This window comes from Pipistrellus hanaki, assembly GCF_964339955.1.
Source record: "Pipistrellus hanaki genome assembly, chromosome: 15".
NCBI classification, from domain to species: domain Eukaryota; kingdom Metazoa; phylum Chordata; class Mammalia; order Chiroptera; family Vespertilionidae; genus Pipistrellus; species Pipistrellus hanaki.
In genome coordinates this window covers 42530696-42556799 of record NC_140517.1, presented here as the reverse complement: position 1 = coordinate 42556799, position 26104 = coordinate 42530696, and the positions used below count along the sequence as shown (strand labels likewise).

Sequence of the window (26104 nt, the reverse complement as noted above, 5' to 3'; positions counted from 1 at the left end):
GAAAGAGCCCTGAGGCTAATAATAACAGTTTGGAAAACTCTAGTTTACCCTGAGCCCACACCTGGCCATACGGAGGGTCTATTGAACCCACGGCATATGCGAGGTTATGGCTCGGATTTTATAACTCGTAACCGTCCGGTACACCAGCAGCTCTGCTTCCGGGCCTGGGTGGTGGAGTGAAGCCCAGCACGGAGAGGGCGTGTCCTGCAGAGCCTGGCGCTCCTGGTGTCCATGGGAGGGGCAGGCTTTGGCCCCCCTGGGGGGCAGGACTCGCAGCGAGAGCCTGGGCAAAGGGGGGAAGGGCCCGGGGCCCTGCCATGAAGCATCGGGAACTTGCAGCCCTGTGGTTTGGGCTCCCCTGTGCACGTGCGCGCGCACACACACACACACACACACACACATGCATGCACACACACGCACGCACACACAGACTGAGAATGACCTTGGGTGGGAGAGGGAGCCTGTGGGCAGTGGCAGGCCGGCGGATGGAAGGAGAGGCGACACACTGAGTTCACCAGCACGTTTATGGCCTCTGGCGTCCGGCAGCTCGGTGAGGCGCAGGCGCCGCCGGCTCTAACTATGGCGGGAGCGGGAGAACAGAGGGCCGAGGCCACGGAGGCCTTCCGCTCGGGGGGAGGCGGCGAGGGTGGCACGGGCTGGCTCTTCTCTCGGGAGGTGTCCGGGGCGGCGCTGCTACTCCAGGGCTGCGGGGAGGACGGGGCCGAGGGGCGGAGGGGGCCGTCAGGGAGGCAGAGGGCCCGTCCCCCGTGCCCCCCCTCCTGCTCCCCTGCCCACCCCGGCCCCCCGGCGGCCCCGCCCGCCCCACGCTCAGCCTGTGCCAGGTTCAGGTGCAGGAAGGTAGCGCTGGTCCTCATGCAAGGGAGGGAGGCTGACTGTGAGGAGAGAGACAGTGAAAGGGGGTTCCAGGCTTCATGGGGGGGGGGTGCCTGCTGTCACTGGACAGCATTGTTCCCCCAACACTGACCCCGAAAACCAGCGAGTGGATGAAAGAGGGGGTCCGGGTGCCTGCCAGGGACTGGGTCTCTGATCCTAGAAGCTTCAAGGCCGAGGGAGGGCGACTTTGTCCCTGACTCAGGGGCCTGGCTTCTGAGAGCGTCTGGTCTGAGGGGGGAGGCAAGACTCCAGCCTGGGGAATGAACGACCTGAGTGTCTGAGGCTCCTGGTCTAGAGGGAATGGCCTCTCGGACTCTGGGATGCTCAGTCTGAAGGAGGAGACACGGGCCCTGGTCCTGGGAGCCCCCAGTCTGATGGAGGAGACATGGTCCCCGACTCTGGGAGCTCCCAGTCTGATGGAGGAGACATGGTCCCCGACTCTGGGAGCTCCCAGTCTGATGGAGGAGACATGGTCCCCGACTCTGGGAGCCCCCAGTCTGATGGAGGAGACATGGTCCCCGACTCTGGGAGCCCCCAATCTGATGGAGGAGACACGGTCCCTGGTCCTGGGAGCCCCCAGTCTGATGGAGGAGACATGGTCCCCGACTCTGGGAGCCCCCAGTCTGATGGAGGAGACATGGTCCCCGACTCTGGGAGCCCCCAGTCTGATGGAGGAGACATGGTCCCCGACTCTGGGAGCCCCCAATCTGATGGAGGAGACACGGTCCCTGGTCCTGGGAGCCCCCAGTCTGATGGAGGAGACATGGTCCCCGACTCTGGGAGCCCCCAGTCTGATGGAGGAGACACGGTCCCTGGTCCTGGGAGCCCCCAGTCTGATGGAGGAGACATGGTCCCCGACTCTGGGAGCCCCCAATCTGATGGAGGAGACATGGTCCCCAACTCTGGGAGCTCCCAGTCTGATGGAGGAGACACAGTCCCTGACTCTGAGGGCCCCCAATCTGATGGAGCCCCCAGTCTGATGGAGGAGGCATGGTCCCTGACTCTGGGAGCCCCCAGTCTGATGGAGGAGACATGGTCCCCGACTCTGGGAGCTCCCAGTCTGATGGAGGAGACATGGTCCCTGACTCTGAGAGCTCCCAGTCTGATGGAGGAGACATGGTCCCTGACTCTGGGGGCCCCCAGTCTGATGGAGCCCCCAGTCTGATGGAGGAGACATGGTCCCTGACTCTGGGAGCCCCCAGTCTGATGGAGGAGACACGGTCCCTGTTCTGGGAGCCCAGTCTGATGGAGGAGACATAGTCCCTGACTCTGGGGGCCCCCAGTCTGATGGAGCCCCCAGTCTGATGGAGGAGACATGGTCCCTGACTCTGGGAGCCCCAGTCTGATGGAGGAGACATGGTCCCTGACTCTGGGAGCCCCAGTCTGATGGAGGAGACATGGTCCCTGACTCTGGTGAGAAAGACACGGTCCTCAGCATTTGGGAATTCCCAGTCTGATGGAGGAGACATTGTTCCTGACTCTGGGAACTCCCAGTGTGATGGGGAGACACGGTCCCCAACACCTGGGAGCTCCCATCTGATGGAGGAGACATTGTTCCCAGCTCCCGGCACCCCTAGCCTGGGAGTTGTGGGCCCTAACATCTGGGAATTCCCAGTCTGACAGAGGAGGCCACGGCCCACCACCTAGACACCTCCGTTGTAACGGAGCAGTTTGAGAAACTCCACCCTCCGCTGGGAGAGATTCTGTCCGGATTCCTACTGGAATGCAAAGGATGAGGCGCGATCCCCATGGCCTAGGTGACAGTCTGAGGAGGGAGGCGTGATCCATCCTACACTCCAGGCTGGACGGGGAGGTCCACTCCCCACGTGAGCCCACCTCCCCGGACGGTGGGAGCAGCAACGCCTTCCGGGGCCCAAAGGACGCCCTGCTCTGCTTTCAGTCTGGTGTGAGAGAGAAGCCCCCTCTGGGAGCCCCCGTCTGATGGAGGAGGCCCGGGGACCCTTGCTCTAGGCCGTCAGTTTGGCAGAAGAGGCGGAAGAGCTCACTGGGGGACCCCCAAGTCAGATGGAGGAGGCCCGGTCCCCTCTTGCAGGCTGGTGGGAAGGCACATCCGTGGAAGAGCGAGAGAAGCCCCCTTCCGGGAGCCCCCGTCTGCACGCTGCCCCCCGCCCCGCCCCCCGCACACTCACGGGCCACCTGCAGCTCCAGCTCCAGCGCCTCCGTCTTGCCCTGCAGCGTGACGGTCTTGAGCGTGTAGCGGCCGGCGTCGGTGAGGTTCAGCTTCTGCACCAGCAGCGAGCAGTTGGCGAAGCCCACCTCGCGGCCGGTGTGCGCGGGGCCGGCGATCCAGTTGCCGGAGGGCAGCTGGCTGAGCAGCCGGTTGGGCTCGGAGGCGGGCCCGCGGTACCAGGCGTACACCAGCAGGTCCTTGGGGTAGCCCTGCACCGTCAGTGTCACGTCCTGGCCCTCCGTGGGCTTGGCGGGCACGGGCACGATGGACATGGCCACCGCGGCCGCTGGGGAGGGAGGAGAGGAGGGCGCGGGCTCAGCGGGGCCTCGGCGGGCATCATGCCCCCGTCCTGCCCCCGGCTGGCTCGGCCTTGCCGACCCCCCGGGGGCCGGTGCCCCTCGGGCAGGCTCTGGGAAGGAGACAGAGGAAGGGGTGGCTGTGTGGTCGTGGTGGAGGGTTTCGGGTCCGACAATGCCCGCGGGGGTTCTGTCTTCCTGGGTCAGACTGGGCGGCCCTGGGGGGCGGGGGGATGGCCATCTCCCTCCATTAGACTAAAAACATCCAGCCTTTGGGGTGTCTTTCTCCCACGAAAGTGCAAAACCCTAGAGAATAGGGTCCTGTCTCCTCCATCAGATTGCAGACTCCCCAACCGGAGGGGCCACGTCTCCCCTACCTGATGGGAAATTCTAGAACATGGGGGACCGTGTCTCCCCCGTGAGATCGGAAATTCTAGAACGCGGGGGCCGCATCTTCCCATCAGGTAGCGGGGAGCTGTGTGCCAGGGTGTGTGTGTGTGTGTGTGTGTGTGTGTGTGTGTGTGATTCCCGTGGGGCGGAGAGGCCTGGCCTGTGAGGGCTGGCATGCCCCGTCCGGGTGAAGGACCCCGAGGGGCGGGGGCCGTGTCTCCTCCATCGGGGTTCGGTCTTTCCAATCAGGCTGGACTGGGGCCCCCTGCTGGAAATTCCTAGCCAGTGGGAGGGGTCTACTCCCCCATCAGATCGGGAGCAGCCCCCAAGGTGGGGCCTGTGTCTCCTCCATCAGACTAGGAATTCTGGATGAATGAATGAATGAATGAATGAATAATTAAATAAATGGCCCCTGTCTCCTCAAGGCCATGTCTCCTCCATCAGAATAGAAAATCTCCCCACGCGTGGACGGGGCCTCCTCCACCTGATTGGAAGCTCATGAGGGCGGGTCAGGTGTTCCCCGCTGCCCCTCCTCTCTGACTGGCAGCTTCTGGCATGAGGAGGCCACGCCTCCCTGTTCTGGGGCCATGTCTCCTCCATCAGATGGGGGGGGGCGGGGGGGAGAGGGGGATGTCTCCTTTTCCTCTGTCTCCCTCCTGGCGCCGGCCACCGGGGTGCTGACCGCTCAGAAGGCCCTGGACCGGGACCCACCCCCTGCACGTACCTGCGCGCCTGGGACGCCCCCACAAGGCAGGGCCTCGGGCAGACCCTGAGGTCAGCTGGTCCACCCCCGTCTCCTACCCGAAACCGGGCCGGGCGGGGTGGGGCCGGAGGTGCACTTACCTCTGGGGGTGTCATTTCTGCTTTGGGTGAAAGAGGATCCACCCTTTGGATGAGACCCAGCCTGTTCGCAGGAGGGAGGAGGGAAGGAGGAGGAGGGGGGACGGGGGCCACTTGGGAAGGAACCGAGACGGGATTAGTCAGACCCTCACGCCCAGAGCACCGTCCCCAGGGGAGCAGGCAGTGTCCCCTGAGGCTCCTGAGGCCCTGAAAGCGCCAGCTGTGCCTGCGGGCCCGGAGCCCCAGCCCCCAGGGCGTTTGAGGACAAGGATAAGAGAGGGCCGCTCAGCCCAGCTGTGTTTTTCCATCGGCCAACAATTGGCTGTGATTTTCCGAGAGAGAGAGAGAGAGAGAGAGAGAGAGAGAGAGAGAGAGAGGGAGGGAGGGAGGGAGGGAGGGAGGGAGGGAGGGAGGGAGGGGGAGGGAGGGAGGGAGGGGGAGGGAGGGAGGGAGAGAGAGAGGGACAGGGAGGGAGGGAGGGAGGGGGAGAGAGAGAGAGAGAGGCAGGCCCAGTGTGTGCCCACACCGTGGTCTGGGCCAGATACCGGGGTAATCTACCGGCCGCCCAGAAACTCAGTGGCCTCCCCCAAGGCGTGGGTCCAGCCCCTTAGTGGCTGCGACTGAGTTAAGAACGGGTCTGGGGGGCTGGGGAGCGGGGACCCGCATGTAGGGCCCCCTCTCCCCGCAGCCGCTGTGCATTGTGGGGCCTGTGCCCACGGCCGCTGTGCATTGTGGGGCCTGTGTTTGCTGCCGCTGTGCATTGTGGAGCCTGTGCCCGCGGCCGCTGTGCATTGTGGGGCCTGTGCCCGCGGCCGCTGTGCATTGTGGAGCCTGTGCCCGCGGCCGCTGTGCATTGTGGGGCCTGTGCCCGCGGCCGCTGTGCATTGTGGGGCCTGTGCCCGCGGCCGCTGTGCATTGTGGGGCCTGTGTTTGCTGCCGCTGTGCATTGTGGGGCCTGCGCCCGCTCCTCCCGCCCAGGGCCACCCCTCAGGGAAGACACTCAGGCTTGTGGTCTGCTTCCCAGGAGACAGGGCGCTCCGCCTCCTTTGCCGCCTGGACGAAGAGGGGTCCGTCCCCGCAGCGGCCAGCCTCGCCCCCTCTCCCGCCCTCAGCGGGTGGCCGGTGGCCGGTGGCCTCACCGCCGGGGGCAGCCAGGCCTTTCCGGCCACCGGGCCTCCGGGGCGGGAAAGGGGGACAGGGGCCCGGCCGGCCGCTCACCGGTGAGCTTGACCACCACCGAGGCGGAGCCGGACAGCAGGGTCTTGGGGTTCTTGGCGATGCAGGTGTAGGTGCCCTCCTGCGCGGCCGTCATGCCGCTGATGTTGAGGTGGTCGTGGCCGTTCTTCAGCGCCCGCCCGTTGAAGGCCCACACGTACTCGGGCTCCGGGCAGGACCGGGACACGCACCACAGCGTGAGGGAGGCGTTGAAGTCCACCTTGATGGTGCAGCCCGTGAGGGTGGTGGAGTCCTGCAGGATGGCCACGCGCTCCGGGCCGTCTGTGGGGCAGGAGCGAGAGGCACGGGGCAGCAGAGGGGGAGGAGGGAGGGGGCACCACTGGTTTTCCTTCCACCGGGCTGGGCCCCCCGGGCAAGAGCTGGGCCTCCTGGCCAGAGCTCCGGCCTTTTCGAATCCCACACGGGGCTCTAACTTGCTCTGGGAAGGATCTGGAGTCCCTTTCCCTCTCAGGGGGGTCTCAGTTTCTCTTCTGGAAAAAGAGGGGGTGGAGCCAGACTACATCTCAAGAGGTGTTTGAAATCGATGGCTCCCTTAAAAAATAATAATAATAAAGATATATATATATATATATATATATATATATATATATATATATATAAAAGCCTAGCCCGCTAAGGCACCGCGAGGGACATTTCAGACGCTGGGATGGTGAGAGCCTAGGAGACTAGCTTTCTGAGATGCTCGGGCCGGGTGGCTCTGGCGGCAGCGTGAGATGCTAAGCGGCTAAGAATCTCTGCTTCTGGAGTGACCGGGGCCCTCAGCGCCTAGAATTCAGGGCTTCTTAAACCGAGGTCCTTGGCTGTGGCGTCTAGGTTCTGAGATGGTCCACGGCCCTGGCCCTCGAGTCCCTCAGCGGTTAACTTTCCTCTGGTCCCGCACCCCACCCCGGCGGCCCCTGGCGACGGCTCCCGGCTCTGCTGGTGTTTTTATTTTATCTCCCTCTCTCTTCCCGCCTCCCTTTCAAACACCAGGGCTGCCCCTTCCCTGTGGGGATTGCTTCAACCCGGGGGATGATTCCATCTCAAAAGTGTCCTTATGGGCCAGACACGTGTCCGGAGGGACCCCCGATGCCTGACCCCAGGACACCCGCGGACACGCTGCCTGCCCCGGGCGCCCTGGCCTGGCCTCGGTTTCCCCGGCCGCGCGGTCTGGGGACTCACAGTACACGTTCAGGTTGAGGGGCTCGCTGCGGCTGGCGCTGACCGGGTTGCGGACCTCACACTGGTAGGCGCCGGCCTCCTCCCGGCGGATGCCGTGCCGGGTCAGCACGCGGCCGTCGGGGGACAGGCACAGGCGCAGGGCGATGGGCAGGGCCTCGCCGTTGAAGAACCACCGCACCTCGGCGGGGCTGGGGCTGCTGCACACCAGGTGCAGGGTGTCCCGCCGCTCCACCAGCTCCGTGCTGTTGGCGATCACCACGGGCGGCGCCAGGATCTCTGTGGGGCAAGAGGCAGAGGGGGAGGGCCCCGGGCACCGCCTGCTCCCGGGGCCTCCCCGTCCCCGGGCAGGGGGCATGGCAGGATCCGGGGGAGGGGTGCCCCCGTGACCCCGGCCAGAGTGGCAAAGGATGGGATATGGAGGCGGGTGTAACCCTGGAGGCCTCCCTGGAAGAGGCGGGTGTAACCCCGGAGGCCTCCCTGGAGGAGGCGGGTGTAACCCTGGAGGCCTCCCTGGAGGAGGCGGGTGTAACCCTGGAGGCCTCCCTGGAGGAGGCGGGCATGTTCCTGTTGTTTTAGGTTTTTTGTTTTTATTTTATGGCTTTAACATTGCTTAGAGTTGTTTATTTTCTTCTTCTTTTATTTATTATTTTTTTTTTTTTAAGGAGAGGGGTTGGAAGGGAGGTGGCCAGGCCCGGCTGGGGAAGAGGAGGGCTGGGGCTTATCTCACCATAGACTCGCAAGTGTCCGTAGCCCACCTCCGTCTGAAGCTGCCTGTTGAGAGTCTGGAGGATGTAGGTGCCCGAGTGCCCGGGCAGGGCGCCCTGAATGTCCAGGCTGCCGTCCGGGCGCACGGCCTCCCGGCCGGTGTGGGCCGGGCCGGGGGTCTCGTCGCCCGTGCTGACGATGTAGCTGGACACCAGGTGCGCCAGGCTGATGGTGGGCCCCGCGTACCAGCTGTAGGCCAGCAGCTCGCCCGAGAGCCCGCGGACGGCCAGGGTGACGTTGTCCCCCTCGGCGGGCTGGTCGGGCTCGGGGGTGATTGAGATCTCCGCCCCCGTGCTCAGGAACGCGGCTGGGGAAGGAGCCAGAGAGGGGGGTGAGGCAGGCCTGGCCGGCTGGCCGCCCCGGCGGAGGGAGAAGGGGACGGGGGCTCCCGGGGTGCCTGAGGGCTCGGTGCGTGTTAGCCGGGCGCAGAGCCGGTCCTGGAGGGGCCTGAACCCCGTGTTCTGAGAATGGAATGGGGTGGGCTGTGCTGAGGACCCGGCCCGAGACTTTGGGACCTCGGACTCACGGGGCTCAGAGAGTCAGCAGACGGAGGCTCTCCTCCGGCCCTTGGCCCTGACTCCCAGGGCAGTGCTCTTCCTTCGCCTCCCCATAACCAAGATCCCCCCCCCCCCTTTTCCTCTCAACCCCACAGCTCGACTCCAGACCCCAGGAGCCGGTCAGGGCTGCTGGCTCTGCAGTGAGTGTCCCCGGAGCGGGAGGCCTGGCGGGGAGAAGCACGCACACGCCCGGCCCGCTTTCCGGGGCTTTCCGGGCTCGGGGTGTCCGCCGCTTTCTGACTTCGCTTCCCATAGCCCCAGGTTCCTCGTCTGGGACGTGGGGGTCAGGAGGGGGGCCTCGGGGCAGCTCCAGGTGCAGGGTCTGCCCTGACGTGCTGCCTAAATGACCTGCAGACGGCCCTGCGGGTGAGGCCCATTACACAGGTGAGGAGACTGAGGCCGAGGAAGGCCCTCAGAGAGGGGCAGGCTGCTGGCGAGAGCTCGCCCTGCGTCAGCCTCCGCACCTCAGCCAGGGTTTGTCTGAGCAGCGAACCCGGGCTCGTGCCCCGGCCGTGGGCATCTCCGGGTCCGCCCTGCCTACCCTCTGCCGGCCGCAGGCCGTGCGGTGCCCCCGGGCGGAGCGCCCTGCGTGAGCAGAGCTGCCTCCCTGCCCAGCGTGCTGGGCTCCTGCTCACACCGTCCCTCCCTCCCTCCCCGAGGCCGTGGCTGAGGCTCTGGGGCACCGCTCACCGCTGAGGAGGAGCCAGCCGCACCCGGCCAGCGCCATGTTTCGGCCCAGGTCTGGCTCCCGGAGGGCGTTGGCGTCCCGGTGCTCTCCGAGGCCCTGCCTGGTTGGGGCTCGGCTCCGTCTGGCGCAGGACCTGGGAGGGCTCGGCGATTTGGAGCCGGGGGAGATCACCTGAATTTGGAGGGATCGAGTCACCAAGGATCTGAGGCCCCGTTTGGGCACCAGAGCAGGCGTGGCGGGCACGGGCCAGGGGCCACGACCCGGCCAGGCCTCCTGGGGCACCGCCTAACCTTCTTTGTGCCGAGGGCCCGGGTTTGGTGCCGGGAGAGGAACCAGGTCGCCGGGGAGGAGGGGGGCGGCGGGGGAAGGTTTTAGGGCAGCTCCTACCCACGGCCCAGGCCCTGGCCTCTCGGCTGGGCTCAGGGGTCCGGGAGGAGCGAAACCAGGCAGCCCAGGCTGCCGCTTCTCAGCTGGTGCCTCGGGGGGTGTCCTGTGAGGTGGGCGCCGTCAGAGCCTCCATTCCTTTACAGCTGGGGAAACTGAGGCACCGGGCAGGGGCTCTGGCTGGCCTGAGTCCCGGCGGGGGAGGGATTTGAATCCTGCTCGGTTTCTTTTCTTTAAAATATATTTTATTGATTTTTCACAGAGAGGAAGAGGGAGAGATAGAGAGTTAGAAACATCGATCAGCTGCCTCCTGCACACCCCCCCCCCACTGGGGATGTGCCCACAACCAAGGTACATGCCCCTGACCGGAATCAAACCCGGGACCTTTCAGTCTGCAGGCCGGCGCTCTATCCACTGAGCCAAACCAGTTTTGGTGAGCCTCCATTTCTTCTTTTTAAAAAAAATATATTTTTATTGATTTTTTTTTTACAGAGAGGAAGGGAGAGAGATAGAGAGCTAGAAATGTCGATGAGAGAGAAACGCCGACCAGCTGCCTCCTGCACACCCCCTACCGGGGATGTGCCGGCAACCAACATACATGCCCTTGACCGGAGTCGAATCTGGGACCTTTCAGTCCCCAGGCCGACGCTCTATCCACTGAGCCAAACCAGTTTCGGCGATCCTCCATTCCTTTACCGCTGGGGAAACTGAGGCACCGGACAGGGGCCCTGACTGGCCTAAGTCCCGGCAGGGGAGGGATTTGAACCCTGCTTGGTTTCAAGGCCACACAGAGAGCACGAGGCCGGTGGCTGCACACTGTCTTGGGGGCTGTGCTGCCTGGCCTCCTGCTTGGGACCCAGCAGTGAGGGTGCAGCCCCCCTCGGGGCGGTGGGGGGAAGAGGCCGCACATTAGTTATCCATGAAGCCGGCGCCCGGCAGGGTGGGCCCTGCGCGTGAGGTCGGCGGCTGTGTCTGCTCCTAAAAACGTGGGCCTGGACGGACGCTCCTGTCCTCTGCCGCCGGGACTCTGGGCCTCAGCTTCCTCATCTGTAAAATGGGGATGAGAGCAGCGCCCCTCTCCCCTGGCTGTGGTGAGCACTCAGTGAGTCAGCACGCGTGGGGGACTTACAAAGCCCGGCACGGAGCAGACGCTCAGGGAATGGCTCATTCACGCGCTCAGCTCAGCGAGTACAGAGGGGGCGGCTCCTCCTGCAGGCACTGTCCTAGGTGCTGGCAGCTCCAGTCCCTGCCCTCATGGGCTCACATTCGTGCGGTAAAGAAATCAAACGTTGCCCTAACCCAGTTTTACTTAGTGGATAGAGCATCGGCCTGTGGACTCAAAGGTCCCAGGTTTGATTCCGGTCAGGGGCATGTACCTTGGTTGCGGGCACATCCCCAGTCGGGGTTGTGCAGGAGGCAACTGATCAGTGTTTCTAACTCTATCCCTCTCGCTTCCTCTCTGTAAAAAAATCAATAAAATATATATTTTTAAAAAGGAACCAAACGTAATATCTAATCCATGTTGGCCGAAACCGGTTTGGCTCAGTGGATAGAGCGTTGGCTTGCAGACTGAAAGGTCCCCGGTTCGATTCTGGTCAAGGGCATGTACCTTGGTTGTGGGCACATCCCCAGTAGGGGGTGTGCAAGAGGCAGCTGATCGATGACTCTCACTGATGTTTCTAGCTCTCTATCCCTCTCTCTTCCTCTCTGTAAAAAAATCAATAAAATATATTTTTAAAAAAGTCTATTCCATGTTGAATGGAGATAAGTGACGTCTAAGAAAGTAAAACCAGGAAGGGGGTTTGCAGTTTTATTATTATTATTATTTTTTATTTTTATTTTATTTATTTATTTATTTATTTTTACAGAGAGGAAGAGAGAGGGAAAGTCAGAAACATTGTGAGAGAAAAATATCAATCAGCTGCCTCCTGCACAACCCCCACTGGGGATGTGCCTGCAACCAAGGTGCATGCCTTTGATGGGAATCGAACCTGGGACCCTTGAGTCTGCAGGCCGACGCTCTATCCACTGAGCCAAACCGGTCAGGGCTGCAGTTTTAAACTGAGGGGCAAGGGAGGGTGTCCCTGAGAAGGTGACGTTGGGCGGAGGTCATGTGGGAGGGCAGGGGCGAGGGCGGGGGTGGGGGCCTGGGGGTGGGGTCCTGACAAACGTGTGATCATCAGGTCCTGGTGGCTGCTGGTCCTGGCGCCTCCGGGGCTGCAGTGGCCTGCCTGGGGGCAGGGCCCCGGTGGCTCACCTGTCCGGGTTGTTCCTCCAGGGCCCTGTCCTGAGCTGCCCTCGCTGGCGGCTCTGGTGGGGGAGTGAGCGGTGCGGGTGACCTGGCGCCGCTGCTCTCCCCACCCCACTGTGACCTCACCTCACCCTCTCTGTCCTGCCCGGCCCCTCCCCTGGGCCCTGGGACCGCATCCCGGTGTCATTCAGGATGCCTCCCCGATGTCCCTGCGCTCCTCTCACTCACCCCGTCCCGAGCTGACCTTGGCGTCTGCCCCAGATCTGCTCCTCTCCCCGCCCCCTCTCAGGGACGGCGCCACGGCCGCTTCATGGGGACAGAGAGACAGGCTGAGCCCCTGATCCCCCCGCCGCCACACACACACCGTGTCTCCCATGAGCTCCTTTCTCTCCCGCCCGTGGCCCTGGCCCTGGTCTTGTCTGGCTGCCCCTCCCAACTCTTCTGTGGCCGTTGCCCCTCACCCACCGTGGTGGGTAGAACCTGCCATGGCTCCCCAGCCTCCTGGGACACCCCTTCCCTGTGGAACTTCCTGCTCCAACTCTTCTGTCTCACCTGCACTTCCTCCAGCGGCATGTCCCCCTGCTCCCCTCTACGGCCTCCTCTCCTGCCGACCACGCCCCCTCCTCCAGGCAGCCCTCCTGGCTTTCAGGCTGGGCCAGGTGTGCCCCGGGACCCCCATCCCAACCCTGACCCCCTGGGTCCTCACTGTTAGGACTGGACTGTGAGTCCTGGGAGGGCAGGACCGGGGAGAGGGGTGCTTTGGCCACCACTGTGTCCCCAGCTCGGCTCTGCCCGGCCCGGCCCAGGGCCGGGCACAGGGAGTGTTTGTGGAACCGGACACCAGGTGTGGGTGACTCACAGGGACCGAGGCCTCCAGGGAGGCCCTGGTTTCTGGCGGATTGGCCGAGGGGCAGGACAAGGACTCGGTCCGAGCGGCGCAGGGCGGAACCCGGTGCCTCCAGACCCTGCCATGCTCCCTGCCGCCCACCGCATCCCCGGGACCCTCCTCTGCGGCCTGCTCCGGCCCCTCTGCCGGACACCGAGCATCGTCACTGGGCGTTAGATGTGAAACGGGAATCGGGAAGGCTGGCCAGCCTAATGGCTCTGGACGGCCGGGGCTATTCACGCACTGGTTAGCTGAGACAGTGGTAGCTGAAGCAACTTTCACCTGCTCATCATACGTACATTCCTGCGATTGTCTATTGTTGGGACTTCCTGCCTGAAGGATGTGGGTGTAAAAGGGATGGCTAAAGGCCAGAGCAGGGTAGTCCTCCCCCTAGAGGTGGGCTCCCGCCTGGCCCCCCATTTCCCCAAATTAACTCTTTTCCAGTCTCTTTTCTTTTGTGTGCGGCCTTCTCCAGAACCCGGGACCCTGCAGAGGAACCCTGAGCCACGCCGGACGTGATAAGGGACCCCACAGCCCTCCCTGGCCCTCCTGGTCTCCCGGACACACAGGAGCCCACCGCTCGCTCCGGTAGCCGCAGCTCGTGAGCACCTGAACCAGGCCTACGGGGAGCCGCAGCGCGGGGCGGGCCCGCGGCCCTCTGCAGAGCGGGTGGAGGCGATCCTGACATCCACCTCCCCGGGTTCCTCTGAGGCGGCGGAGACCTCTGCTGGGCGCGGGGTCGCAGCCCGGAACAGGACAGACCCGATCTTGGGCCGGGAGCCGGGGGAGCCGGGGGAGCTGTGGGAGCCGGAGTGGCCGCGGCTGGTTCAGGGAGGGCAGCGAGAAGGCGTCACAGGAGGTGGCGTTGGAGTAGGCACTTGTCGAGCAAACGCAAAAGGAGTCTAGAGGCTTTGCTAGAAATAAACGATAGAGATTTATTCTAGGGTCTTGGAGTTTGCAAACTGGAAACACAGCCAGGCAAAAACCCAGACGTGCCCCTAAGAAGCAAAAGCACATTAAATTTAAAAATATATATATATTTTATTGATTTTTTTTAGGGAGGAAGGAAGAAGGATAGAGAGTTAGAAATATTGATGAGAGAGAAGCATTGATCAGCTGCCTCCTGCACACCGCCCACTGGGGATGTGTCTGCAGCCAAGGTATATGCCCTTGACCGGAATCGAACCTGAGACCCGTCAGTCCGCAGGCCATTGCTCTACCCACTGAGCCAAACCAGTCAGGGCCATTTTTTTCCTTATAATTGATTTCAAAGAGGAAGAGAGAGGCAGAGAGAGAAACATCAATGATGAGAGAGAATCACTGATTGGCTGCCTCCTGCACGCCCCCACTGGGGATCCAGCGGAAACCTGGGCATGTGCCCTGATGGGGAATCTAACTGTGACCTCCTGGTTCATGGGTGGATGCTCAACCACTGAGCCCCCGCGGCGGGGCTGAAAGTACCTTCTTGAGCACGATCAATCCTGCATTCTTCGCCTTGGGGCTGGTCCGGGCGTTATCAGTCAGATTCGGGGAGACTGGGAGATGGGTGCCAGGAGGTCTGGTCCCGTTGTGCCAAGGCCTGATAATGGGTGTCAGATGGCCTGGATATGTGAGTCCTCGGGGCACAATGAGAGGGCTACCTGGAGGCCCAGGCACTCATGCGGGACTGGAACCTTCCAGAAACTTTAAGTTCCTGATAGATCCTCCCTCCCTTCCTCCGGTTGATGGACGGACGTAAACCCCACCTGCGGCCAGACATTCCTTAGCTCTAAACCACCAATCAGCACCTGCCAAATACCCTGACCCCCCCCCCCCATTCCTAAGTCCCTAGGTCCCTAATCACCAATCAGCGTGTGCTGAGTGCCCTAAGCCCCGCCCCCTATCCTTAAAGGTGCTTGTACCCCAGCCCTCGCTCTCTTCCGCCCCTCTCTGTGGAAGCAGCCGGCAGGGGTGCTCTTCCCTCCAACAAAGCTTGTGTCCCGCCATCCCGGTCTCCGGCCCCCTCTCTATTTCATCTATCGGTTCCCAGGCTGGTGAGAGCAGGAATGGAGTCTCTGCTCATGCCCGGATCTTCATAACGTTAATAATACTTTCAGCACCTGGGTTAAAATAACTCCATTTTATGTGTCCCTCAGGCTCAAGAAGGGACCCATGTGATTCTGGGGGAAGAGCCTTCCTGGCAGAGGGAGCAGCCAGTGCAAAGGCCCGGGGGCAGCGGTGCGTTGGCGTGTGAGGCCCTTGAGGCTGGAGCCTGTTTTGCAGACAAGGAAACAGAGGCTCAGGGTCATTGCCTCAAGAGGTTGGAGTGGACGTTCTGATAGGCGTTTCTCTGTCTCTGGATCTATTCTCCCCCCCCCCCCCATCGGTTTATGTTGTCCATTATATTACACAAATGAGTGAGATCATGTGATATTTATCTTTCCCTGCCTGGCTTATTCCACTTAGCATAATGGTAAGGGGGAGAGATCACCAAAGGACTTATATAATAGATCCTCCCTTCCCCCAACCGATGGGCGGAGAATGACGTAACCTGCACCTGCGGCCGGACATTCCTGAGCGCCTCACCAGGCGCCTTACGTGGACTGTACATGAACCGCCCATCAGCACCTGCCAAGTACCCTAAGTCCCTAATCATGTGCCTTACATGAAACCGCCAATCAGCGCTTGCCGAGTGCCCTAAGCCCCGCCCCTTCCCGTTCCCCCCCTCAAAAGGCGCCTTCACCCCTGCACATGTGCTTTTTCTCCTTAGAAGGCAGCTCGGCGGGGTCTTCTCCTCCAATAAAGCCGTGTCCTGGTCTCCTGGTCTCCGGCCTCTGTCTCATCTTTCATTATATGCATGCAAATGAGCCTAATCAATGGACACAGACAGCAGGGGGGTGGGGCATGAGCGGGGGGTGGGGGTTAATGGGGAAATAAGGACACGTATGTAAATAATAATTAATAATAATAATAATAATTAAAAAAAGAAGAGCCGAAACCGGTGTGGCTCAGTGGCAGAGCGTTGGCCTGTGGACTGAAGGGTCCCAGGTTCGATTCCGGGCAAGGGCATGTACATGGGTTGCGGGCACATCCCCGGTAAGGGGTGTGCAGGAGGCAGCTGGTCGATGTTTCTCTCTCATCGATGTTTCTAGCTCTCTATCCCTCTCCCTTCCTCTCTGTAAAAAAATCAATAAAATTTATTTATTTATTTTTTAAAAAGAAGAAGTTGGAGTTGGTACATCTCATCTTCTCCACGTGCGACCAGCTGGGGACAAGGCCCCCTGACGCTGTGTGGTCAGCTCCCTTCCCCCACCCCCAGCCACCTCATTCATTCATTCCTTCGGAGCCGCCTGCTGGGCCTCCTCATTCCGCCCACCGTCTGAGGCCCCACCTCCCGGGCCTAATCCATGTTTGCTGCGTAGATAAGGTGGGTGGCCTGTGTCCCCTGGCAGGACTCTTGGCCTGTCCCCGCTGGGCAGCGACCTTGGCGCTGAGGGGCTGGCTGGCAGGTTTCTGAACCCCCTCCCCCTCCCCTTATCTCACAGGGTGAGGCGGAGGCGGAGGCTGAGATGAGGCCGCTGCAATATTTACTCAGGGATCTGACCTCAGGGAGTGGCTTCCGGGCCACCTGGCCAGACCTGGGCTCGGTCCTGTTCCTGGGGAGACGGGACCCCCTGTCCCCTTAACGCCTCAGCCTGGGCAGAGCACGCAGACCCCGTGCACCAGGGGGCAGCGGGCGGCAGGAGCCAGCTCAGGCCTTGTGCGTGGATACCCCCCCTCGCCCCCGCCCCTGTCCCCCCTTCCCCTCTCGCCTCATTTACCTGGGGCTTTCCAAGCTATTCAATCATTGAACAAATATTTATTGAGCGTTGACTCTCTGCCCGGTGGTGTCAAGGATACAGGCGTCCTATTGGAGGGAGACAGGCAATAATCAAACAACTGATACCGCGATCACGTCAGGGGGAGATAAGTGCTATAAAAACAACAGGGCGCGAGGGTGGGGAGAACGGGGCTGCTCTGGTCGCCAGGGAGCCAGGGCGGGCCTCTCTGAGGAGGGACCAGGGAGCCAGGGCGGGCCTCTCTGAGGAGGGACCAGGGAGCCAGGGCGGGCCTCTCTGAGGAGGGACCAGGGAGCCAGGGCGGGCCTCTCTGAGGAGGGACCAGGGAGCCAGGGCGGGCCTCTCTGAGGAGGGACCAGGGAGCCAGGGCGGGCCTCTCTGAGGAGGGACCAGGGAGCCAGGGCGGGCCTCTCTGAGGAGGGACCAGGGAGCCAGGGCGGGCCTCTCTGAGGAGGGACCAGGGAGCCAGGGCGGGCCTCTCTGAGGAGGGACCAGGGAGCCAGGGCGGGCCTCTCTGAGGAGGGACCAGGGAGCCAGGGCGGAACTCTCTGAGGAGGGACCAGGGAGCCAGGGCGGGCCTCTCTGAGGAGGGACCGTCGCAGGGAAGGGGGTGGCAGAGGTCACAGCGAAGGCCCTGAGGCAGGACAGCTTACATGCATGCATATGAGCCTAGTCAATGGACACAGACAACAGGGGGGTGGGGGGTAATGGGGGAATAAGGACACATATGTAAAATAATAATAATAATGATAATAATTAAAAAATTAAAAATAAATTTAAAATAATAATAATTAAATGTTGTTGGTGAGTGACGTCAGCTAGGAGGCAGTGTGGCTGAGCTGAGTGATGAGGGATGTGGGGGGCAGTGGGAGGTGGTTAGAGAGAGCTTCTTGTCTTCCCTCCTCTCCCCCGCCCTCCCACATTATTTGAAAGCCATTTCCAGCCATTATCTAACTTTATTCATAGGTACTTCAGCCGGAATCCCTGACATGTAGGGGACTCCTTAGAAAACCACACTCACAGTGTCACTGGCTCACCTGGAACGTGAAAAGACAGTGAACATGAGCCATTCCTTAGCACCGTCCAACGCCCAGTCCGCGTTCAAAGGCACTTCCGTCTCCTAAGCAATCTCTTATCGGCTTCCTGGGGGCCAGGTCCCACACAGGAAATTCCCCGGGCAGCCACCACTGAAACCCAGCTCCAGGGCACTGCTGCCACCCGAAGCTTCCTCAGGGCGGGCTGTTATTATTGTTATTGTTACTATTACTAGAGTCCTGGTGCATGAAATTTGAGCACAGAGGAGGGGGGAGGTCCCTCAGCCCAACCTGAGCCATTTCCAATCCAGGAGCCATCAGGGGACATCCTACTGACAGCTTAGGCCCACTCCCATGGTTCTCTGCTCTCTGTGGGGACCGGGGGCTTTACCGCCACCATGTAAATGAAGCCCCCCCCTCCCCCACTGTCTGCTCTCAGCATAAGGGCCAAGGGGACTGGGTGCTGCCGTCTTGTGGCCATATTTGTGATGGTGTGATGGTCAATTTGCATATTCCCTCTTTATTAGATAGGATTACTTTAATGTGTTATGATTGTTTTTTTCCATACATTGATTTATCATTGGTCAGTAAATGCTGAGTGGATGAACAGACAAATGATTGACATGCCCCTCCACCCCCACATCCCCCAAAGCTAACCCAGGAGCCATGGATGGTTCTGAGCAGGGAAGGGCAGTGTTGAGTTTGGGCTTTTAAAGATTTTTAAAAATCATTCCTTTTTTTTTTTTTTAATATCTTTTATTGATTTTTCACAGAAAGGAAGAGAGAGGGATAGAGAGTTAGAAACATCGATGAGAGAGAAACATCGATCAGCTGCCTCTTGCACACCCCCTACTGGGGATGTGCCCACAACCAAGGTACATGCCCTTGACCGGAATCGAACCTGGGACCTTTCAGTCCGCAGGCCGACGCTCTATCCACTGAGTCAAACCGGTTTCGGCTAAAAATCATTCTTTATTGTTGAAAGTATTGCAGATGTCCCCCTCTTTCTCCCATCGACCCCCAAAGATCTTGTATATGCATAACCCATGGACACAGACAGTAGGGTGCTGAAGGTCCGGGGGAGGGGGAGAGCGGGTGCGGGGGGGCAGTGGCAGGCTGGAGGGGGTTAGCTATTTCGACGTCTTTGCTTCGCAGTGGCCCCCTGTGGAACCCTCCCTGGAGACTCACCGGCCCCGGCAGGCACTGGGCAGAGCCCGCGCCCCTGGCATGGCCGTCCCCCTGTGCCCGCTGACGAGCGCTGCTCCGGAGGGCAATGCCCTTTGCTCACAGAGGGGCTGGATTCCGAGGAAGGGTTTTCCCCATGAATCATAATCACTCTTGGTCACGGCCCAGCCCACTTCCTTCCCCACACGGCCACTTCCTCATCTGCAGACGAGGAGCCATAGCCCTGAGAATGCAGGGGCGCCCAGGGCTCAGAGGAAGGGGTGGCGGTGGCAGGCAGCGACCTCTGGTGGGCAGCGCGAGGGTGGGCAGCGCGAGGGCTCCCCTGAGCTCCTAGTTCCAGCCTGGGACACTGGTCTCCTCCTAACTGGCCCAAACACTGAACCCCAGGCCTCAAAATCCACCCTGGGCCACAGCCCTGAGGCTAAGCCTCACGCTCTCCTCCACGCCCTCTTGTGGAAGGCAGGGCCCTCTGCAGGACGCACAGACCCCAGAGTGGGCTGTGGCCTCTCCCTTTCAGGCTGGAAAAAGATAAAGCTCAGGTGTTAGAAAGATGTTGGTCCAGCCGAAACCGGTTTGGCTCAGTGGATAGAGCGTCGGCCTGTGGACTGAAGGGTCCTGGGTTCGATTCTGGTCAAGGGCATGTACCTTGGTTGCAGGCACATCCCCAGTAAGGGGTGTGCAAGAGGCAGCTGATCGATGATTCTCATTGATGTTTCTAACTCTCTATCCCTCTCTCTTCCTCTCTGTAAAAAAATCAATAAAATATATTTATTAAAAAAAAAAGATGTTGTTCCATTCCCAGTTTGTCCACTTACACCCTGACTCAGTTTCTTCATCAATGTTTCTCTCCCATCGATGTTTCTAACTCTCTATCCCTCTCCCTTCCTCTCTGTAAAAAAAATCAATAAAATATGTATTTAAAAAGAAGAAAAGAAAAGAAAAAAGAACGGGGCGGACGCAGTGGGAGTGTGTGGAAGGGGACAGGAGCCTGGAGAGCGGGCCTCATGCAGCCAGTCTTGTTTGCGGTCTGCACGGTCCTCTGCTGCCCCCTCCTGGCTTCCATTGCTGCCTGCAAGTCTGGCAACAAAACAACAACAACTGACCCAATAAGTCCCAATCCCAACCTCAACCAGGGGTGAAAGACGACGGTGTTGCAGCCCCACTCACGTTCACTGTCCCGAATCCCGCCCACACCTCGGACCTAGGTCTCCAGCTGCCTTCTCCCGCCAACACCTCCAGCTCAACTCCAGCTGGCGTCCTAAACCCTGCCTTCTTTCTTTTGCAAACACACACACACACACACACACACACACACACACACACACACACACACCAGTCCCGTTGGGTGCGCTGTAGGCAGCACATATTCTACAATCGGAACATACAGAGGAGATTGGCCTGGGCCCTGCACAAGGATGACAGGCAAATGCGGGCAGTGTTTCATATTTCAAAAACAAGCACAGTCTTATTACGATGTAATTCACCTCCACCATACAATTCACTCATGTCACCTACACAGGTCAATGTTTCTGGCATATTCGTAGGGCTGTGAAACTATTTCCACAATCAGTTTTATTATTATTTTGTTTAAACACATGTTTTTATTGATTTTAGAGAGAGAGGAAGGGAGAGGGAGAGAGAAGCATCCACCAGCTGCCCCCTGCACGCCCCCTCCTAGGAATCGAGCCTGCAGCCCCCTCTTGGTGCAGAGAGGCCGGCTGAGCCACACCGGCCAGGGCAGCAGAGTCAGCTTTAGGACCTTCCTTCCCTTCACTCCCACAGCTGATGGCGCTGGACCCGCTCACACCGCTGATGGCACAGAGTGATCGGGACTGGCGCTAGCTGTGGGTGTGGGCGGGTCGGCATTGGCAGTGGGTGTGAGTCGCAGCTCCAGAGCCGCAGCAGGTGTGAACAGGGCCAGTGCCAGCAGTGGGTGCAAGTGCCTGGTGGGACTGCGGTGCACGGGAACCAAGAATTTTCAGTAACCACCTGAGGCTCACCCTGATGACAGCAACTGGTGCCCCGCCTTGGTCTGGCGCCCATGCTCACCTGCTTCACCATCCTGCTGCAGCCAACGCCTGCCATGTCCCACACATGCCCCCTGGTGGTCAGCGCACATCATAGCAACCGGTTGTTCGGTTGATTTGCATATTAGGGTTTTATTATATAGGATGCTGCTGTGAACATTTGTGTACAAGCCTTTTTTTGTGGGTGTATGTCTTTTTAAAAATATATTTTATTGATTTTTTTTTTTTTTTTTTTTTTTTTTACAGAGAGGAAGGGAGAGGGATAGAGAGTTAGAAACATCGATGAGAGAGAGAGACATCTATCAGCTGCCTCCTGCACACTCCCTACTGGGGATGTGCCTGCAACCAAGGTACATGCCCTTGACCGGAATCAAACCTGGGACCTTTCAGTCCTCAGGCCAACGCTCTATCCACTGAGCCAAACCAATTTCAGCTGGATGTATGTCTTAATTTCTTGCAAACCAGGCCCTTTTGCAGCGTGAATCCCTTCTCTGTCCCCTTGTCATCCTGTTGAACAAACCAGATATCTGGGGGTTCCCTGACTCTAGCACCTCAGTTTTCCCAGCACCTTCTTCCTTTTCCCTCCTAGCACCGGCTCCCCGGGGACAGCACCTGCCACACTTCCTGGTCAGCTCTCCGAGGCCAGGGGTCTCTGTGCTGGCAGCTGTCTCCTCAGAGCCCAGGACAGCTGCACGGAGCCGGTGGTCAGTAAATGCTGAGTGGGTGAGCAGACAAATGGTTGGCACGCCCCACCCCCTCCCGCATCCCCCAAAGCTAACCCAGGACCAGATTCTATCAATGCTTCATTCTAAGCATCTTTGGGCTCTCTGTGCTCCTTCCCCCAGCCCCTGGCCCAGCACCGACACAGGAATGAGTGAGTTACTGCATGAACACTCGGAGGAGGGCAGGCCTGCCCGGGCATGTCCCTCAGGAAAGCGTGATAGTTGAGAGTGTGAATCTCAGGGGTGAATCTCAGGGGTGTGTCGGATCGAGCTGTTCCTACATGTGGGGACCCTGACCAGAGGACGCCGGATGTTGAAGGCCCGTGTGCCATACACACGGGCAAAGGCAATGCCACGGCAGTTTGTCTGTATGCACTGTGCAGGCGCACCTTTATCGTCTGCACCGCTGATGCCACGATGTGGCAAGAAGCCTCTTTGGTCTGAGTCGGTGTGAAAGACTCTGCTGGCCGGCGTGTGGCTGCTGTGTGTGTAGCGGCTGCTGTGTGTGCAATAAAGCCTGCCCCAGCCGAAGCTGGTTTGGCTCCATGGATAGAGCGTCGGTCTGCGAACTGAAAGGTCCCGGGTTCGATTCCGGTCAAGGGCATGTGCCTTGGTTGCGGGCACATCCCCAGTAGGAGGTGTGCAGGAGGTAACTGATGGATGTCTCTCTCTCATCGATGTTTCTGATTCTCTATCCCTCTCTCTTCCTCTCTGTAAAAACTCAATAATATATATAAAATAAAGCGTGCCCCATACACTAAAGCAGCGTTTTTCAACCGCTGTTCCGCGGCACACTAGTGTGCCGCGAGATGTTGCCTGGTGTGCCGTAGGTGCAGACAAGACAAGAATTTTATAATTTTTCACTATTTTGTTTACTTAATATTTCATAATAAAGTAATTATAAAATACTTTCTTTGTGTTTATTTGATTCCTATTCAAGAGAATTACTTTATATATAGTCAATATAGGCACAGAGTTAAATTTTTTAACATTTTCTAATGGTGGTGTGCCTCGTGATTTTTTTCATGAAACAAGTGTGCCTTTGCCCAAAAAAGGTTGAAAAACACTGCACTAAGGTGACCAGATCGTCCCGCTTTTGGCGGGACAGTCACGATTTCTAACAATTTTTCCCGCGTCCCAGGGCGTTTTAAAAAAGTCCCGATTTTTTCGGGACTTTTTAAAAATGTTGCGGGACTTGGAAAGATTCTTTCCAAAAATCGGGACCTTTTTTATTTATTTTTTTAAATTGATTTTTTACAGAAAGGGAGAGGAATAGAGAGTTATCGATAGAAACATCGATGAGAGAAGCATCGACCAGCTGCCTCTTGCACACCCCCCTACCGGGGACGTGCACGCAACCAAGGTACATGCTCTTGACCGGAATCGAACCTGGGACCTTTCAGTCCGCAGACCGACGCTCTACCCACTGAGCCAAACCGGTTTCCGCAAATCGGGACTTTTTTAAAACGCCACGGGACGCGGGGAAAATTGTTAGAAATCGGGACTGTCCCTCCCGGCGACCACGGACCCAACAACACCCATCTCAGTTCCCCTCATTCTGGGAACCTGGTAGGATTGCACCTGCCCAGCCCTCTGGATGAGAGCGGACCGTGTGACCTGCTTTGGCCAATGAAACGCAAGTGGGAGTGTACCCTCCCTCGGGCTGGAAGCCAGGGCGTGATTTGTGCGGTTTGCCGGCCCCTCCCTTTCCCTGCGCCGTGGGGGCTCTGTCCGCTGGCTCCCGGGTGGACACATGCGACCCAGAGCCCCCCTGCTCCTGCTCACTCCTCCCTACCTGCCGTGAACACGCAGCACGGGCAAGAAATGAGCCTTGGGTGTGCTAGCCATGCAGATGGTGTGGGATGGTTTCTCCATCCGCAAACGGGACGCTAACAGATAGTCCCAGCCGCCCCAGGCAAATCTGGGAATTCCAGACAGACAGACGTGGCCAGGCTTTCTCACTGGAGCCATTGTTTTTATTATTATTTTCATATTTAATTCTGGCTTTATAATAATGTAGGGGGGGAAAAAAAACAACACACCTTTTGGTAACCCCATTTCCTGGGGCTGTGGAAGGAGCCTGTATTAGGCAGCTATGGCTGCCATACAAAACACCACAGATTGGTGGTTTAAAGCACACATTTTTAGTTTCTCACAGCTCTAGAGGCTGGGCGTGCACAGTGGAGGTGTCAGCAGGTGCGGTTTCTCCTTAGGCCACTCTCCTTGGCTTTCAGACAGCTGCCTCCTCCTCATCGTCGCATTGTGAAACCGGTCCTGCTGGATGAGGGCCCCACTCTATAACCTCATTAATTTTTATTTATTTTTAATTTTTTTTTGAATCCCAAACCTATCTTTAATTTCTTTTTGTGGTATCATCTATTACTTTAGCATTTCACAGGAATTTGCATAACATGACAGAGAACAGAAATAAGAAAAAATCGGTGCTTCAGTGCCACCCATATTATCTACTAAGACCACAGTGTGAGCAACAGAGTGTAGGTTCATGGTAGTCATTCCCTGAATAAAACTGTTCAGACAGAATCCTCCACGGACACAGGTTTTTGCAGTATCCAAATCTTGGCAAAGATGGAAAGGAATAATATGAGAGCCATATGGAATCCTTACTTAGGCAGATATCCACAGCAGGTTCCTTTAACCGAACCGTGGCTTTCCCCTCATCCACAAATTTGGTGAAGAATTGCTCAATGTTCCCCTTTAGCTGCTGGTAGCGGGTCCCGCGCTTGTCCTTCAGGGTGGCGACGAGCAGGCAGCGGGCCGCGGGGCTCCCGCTCGCCCGGCCGGAGGCCGCGGGGGGCTTCGGGGCGCCTGCTGGCAGAGGCTCAACGGCGCGCGGACGCCCTTGCCCCGGTTCCTCAACCCCAAGGCCGGCAAGTGCCGACTGACCACCTCCGCCTCGCAGTGCAGCCCGACTTTAAAACGCGGCGATTCCCGCGCGCCGCCGCGCCGCCGCCGAGGTCCTCGAACGCGGGCTGCCCGCGGGCTGCCTGTCTGCTCCGCGCCAGCGTCGCCTCTCTCAGCACAGGGGCTCGGAGGGCCTCCCTCGGGGCCGCGTCTTCACCGCGGCTGCGGCGGCAGAGCGCGGGCACCGACAGCCTGAGGACCCCGCGGGCACCTCCCGAAGCCGGCGACGGGCGGAGCGTGGCCCTTCCCCCTATTTTTAAATATTTTTTTATTGATCTTTTACAGAGTGGAAGAGAGAGGGATAGAGAGTTAGAAACATCGATGAGAGAGAATCATCGACCAACTGCCTCTTGCACACCCCCCACCGGGGATGTGCCCACAGCTAAGCTACATGCCCCTGACCGGAACCGAACCCGGGACCTTTCAGTCCGCAGGCCGACGCTCTATCCACTGAGCCAAACCGGTTTCGGCCCTATAACCTCATTTAACCTTTTTTTTCCCTTCACATATTTTATATATATAAAATATATATTTTATTGATTTTTCACAGAGAGGAAGAGAGAGGGATAGAGAGTTAGAAACATTGATGAGAGAGAAACATCGACCAGCTGCCTCTTGCACAGAGTTAGAAACATTGATGAGAGAGAAACATCGACCAGCTGCCTCTTGCACACCCCCTACCGGGGATGTGCCCGCAACCAATGTACATGCCCTTGACCGAATCGAACCCGGGACCTTTCAGTCCGCAGACCGACACTCTGTCCACTGAGCCAAACCGGTTTCGGCTCATATGATATGTTTCAATGGACGCATTACAGATACAAGGCTCTCCTGTGGACACCTCCACCCTGTTTTCCTCCTAGCTCTCCAGAGGTGAAACAAGCCAGATCTTGTTTGATCATGCTCATACATGTTTTTGCATTTTAGTGTAGGTGTACACCCCAGTCTTTGTTTTGCGTGTTTGAAAAGGACAGTCTTGAACCGGGAGGGATAGCTTGGCTGCCCCACACCTCAGGGTTCCAGAGCTGGGAAGATGTCCCTGTAACTTTGGGATGAAAACCAGCAGGGGTTGTGGCTGTGACACGCAGGCATGGCCCAGCTTCCTCTGAGCTCCAGTGCTGGGTGGTGGCTGTCAGGGATCCAGAGACATACAGAGAGGAACTGGATTGTCTGGCATCAGGGCAGGAACTTGGGGGTGGTTTTCTCCCACATGGGGTGCTGACAGGAGGTCATTGTTTCTGTGTTGGGACCTGTCCCGTCATATCTGAGTTTCCATCAGCCTGGCCCACACTGTTTGCTCCACTCTGAGCCCTCATCCCATCCAATTTGCATCCCCACCCAAGCTGTTTGAGCAGCTTTCCCATGTGAATGGCCTGTCCCAGCTCAGGATCCACACTTTTCTAAAATCTCTCAAACAAGCAGTAGCTGATATCAGTGTGCCCCAAACCTATCAATAAGAAGCCCAATGTCCTAACCAGTTTGGCTCAGTGGAAAGAGCAACGGCCTGCGGACTCCAGGGTCCCAGGTTTGATTCCGGTCAGGGACGTGTGCCTTGGTTGCAGGCATATCCCCAGTGGGGGAGGGGGTGCGGGAGGCAGCTGATTAATATTTCCCTCTTGTCCATGTTTCTGGCTCCCTTCCTCTCTGTAAAAAATTTATATATATGTAAAATAAGAAGCCCAAACCTTTGTAATAATATGAACAATAAAGGTTGATTTAAAAAATAAAATAAAAAAATAAAATAAAATAAGCCCAAGACCCTGAACTTGCACCAGCCTGTCTTGCTTCACAATTGGGCCTTGCCCGGGCACTTCCAAGCCCAATACAAATAGCAGCCATCTGCAGATCTCTGTGAGC

The 26104-nt window shown here is 58.8% G+C and overlaps 1 protein-coding gene and 1 pseudogene across 2 annotated transcripts; both read right to left on the bottom strand.

Annotated features, from left to right (window-relative positions):
• Window positions 1–514: 514 nt before the first annotated feature.
• Window positions 515–9093, bottom strand: CEACAM16 (CEA cell adhesion molecule 16, tectorial membrane component). Its single transcript, XM_084906942.1, has 6 exons — window positions 9021–9093; window positions 7736–8080; window positions 7009–7284; window positions 5830–6108; window positions 3045–3371; window positions 515–704 (listed from the first exon to the last, which is right to left on the bottom strand). Exons 1-6 carry the CDS (start codon window positions 9055–9057, stop codon window positions 694–696), a joined length of 1275 nt encoding a protein of 424 aa, XP_084763068.1. The 5' UTR covers window positions 9058–9093; the 3' UTR covers window positions 515–693.
• A 14482-nt stretch (window positions 9094–23575) lies between these two features.
• On the bottom strand, window positions 23576–25509 carry LOC311633880 (leucine-rich repeat protein 1-like; annotated as a pseudogene). The gene is made up of 2 exons: window positions 25498–25509; window positions 23576–24334 (listed from the first exon to the last, which is right to left on the bottom strand). The product of its transcript is annotated as a leucine-rich repeat protein 1-like (transcript).
• Between the last annotated feature and the right edge of the window lie 595 nt (window positions 25510–26104).

Bases quoted from the DNA above. Each gene is read 5' to 3' on its own strand.
- CEACAM16 (XM_084906942.1), bottom strand. From the start codon at position 9,057: ATGGCGCTGGCCGGGTGCGGCTGGCTCCTCCTCAGCG. The intron at 7,285-7,735 runs GTGAGATAAGCC...CTTGCCCCACAG, and splicing joins CGGACACTTGCGAGTCTATG to AGATCCTGGCGCCGCCCGTG. The intron at 3,372-5,829 runs GTGAGCGGCCGG...CTCCCTCCCCAG, and splicing joins GGTGGTGGTCAAGCTCACCG to CGGCCGCGGTGGCCATGTCC.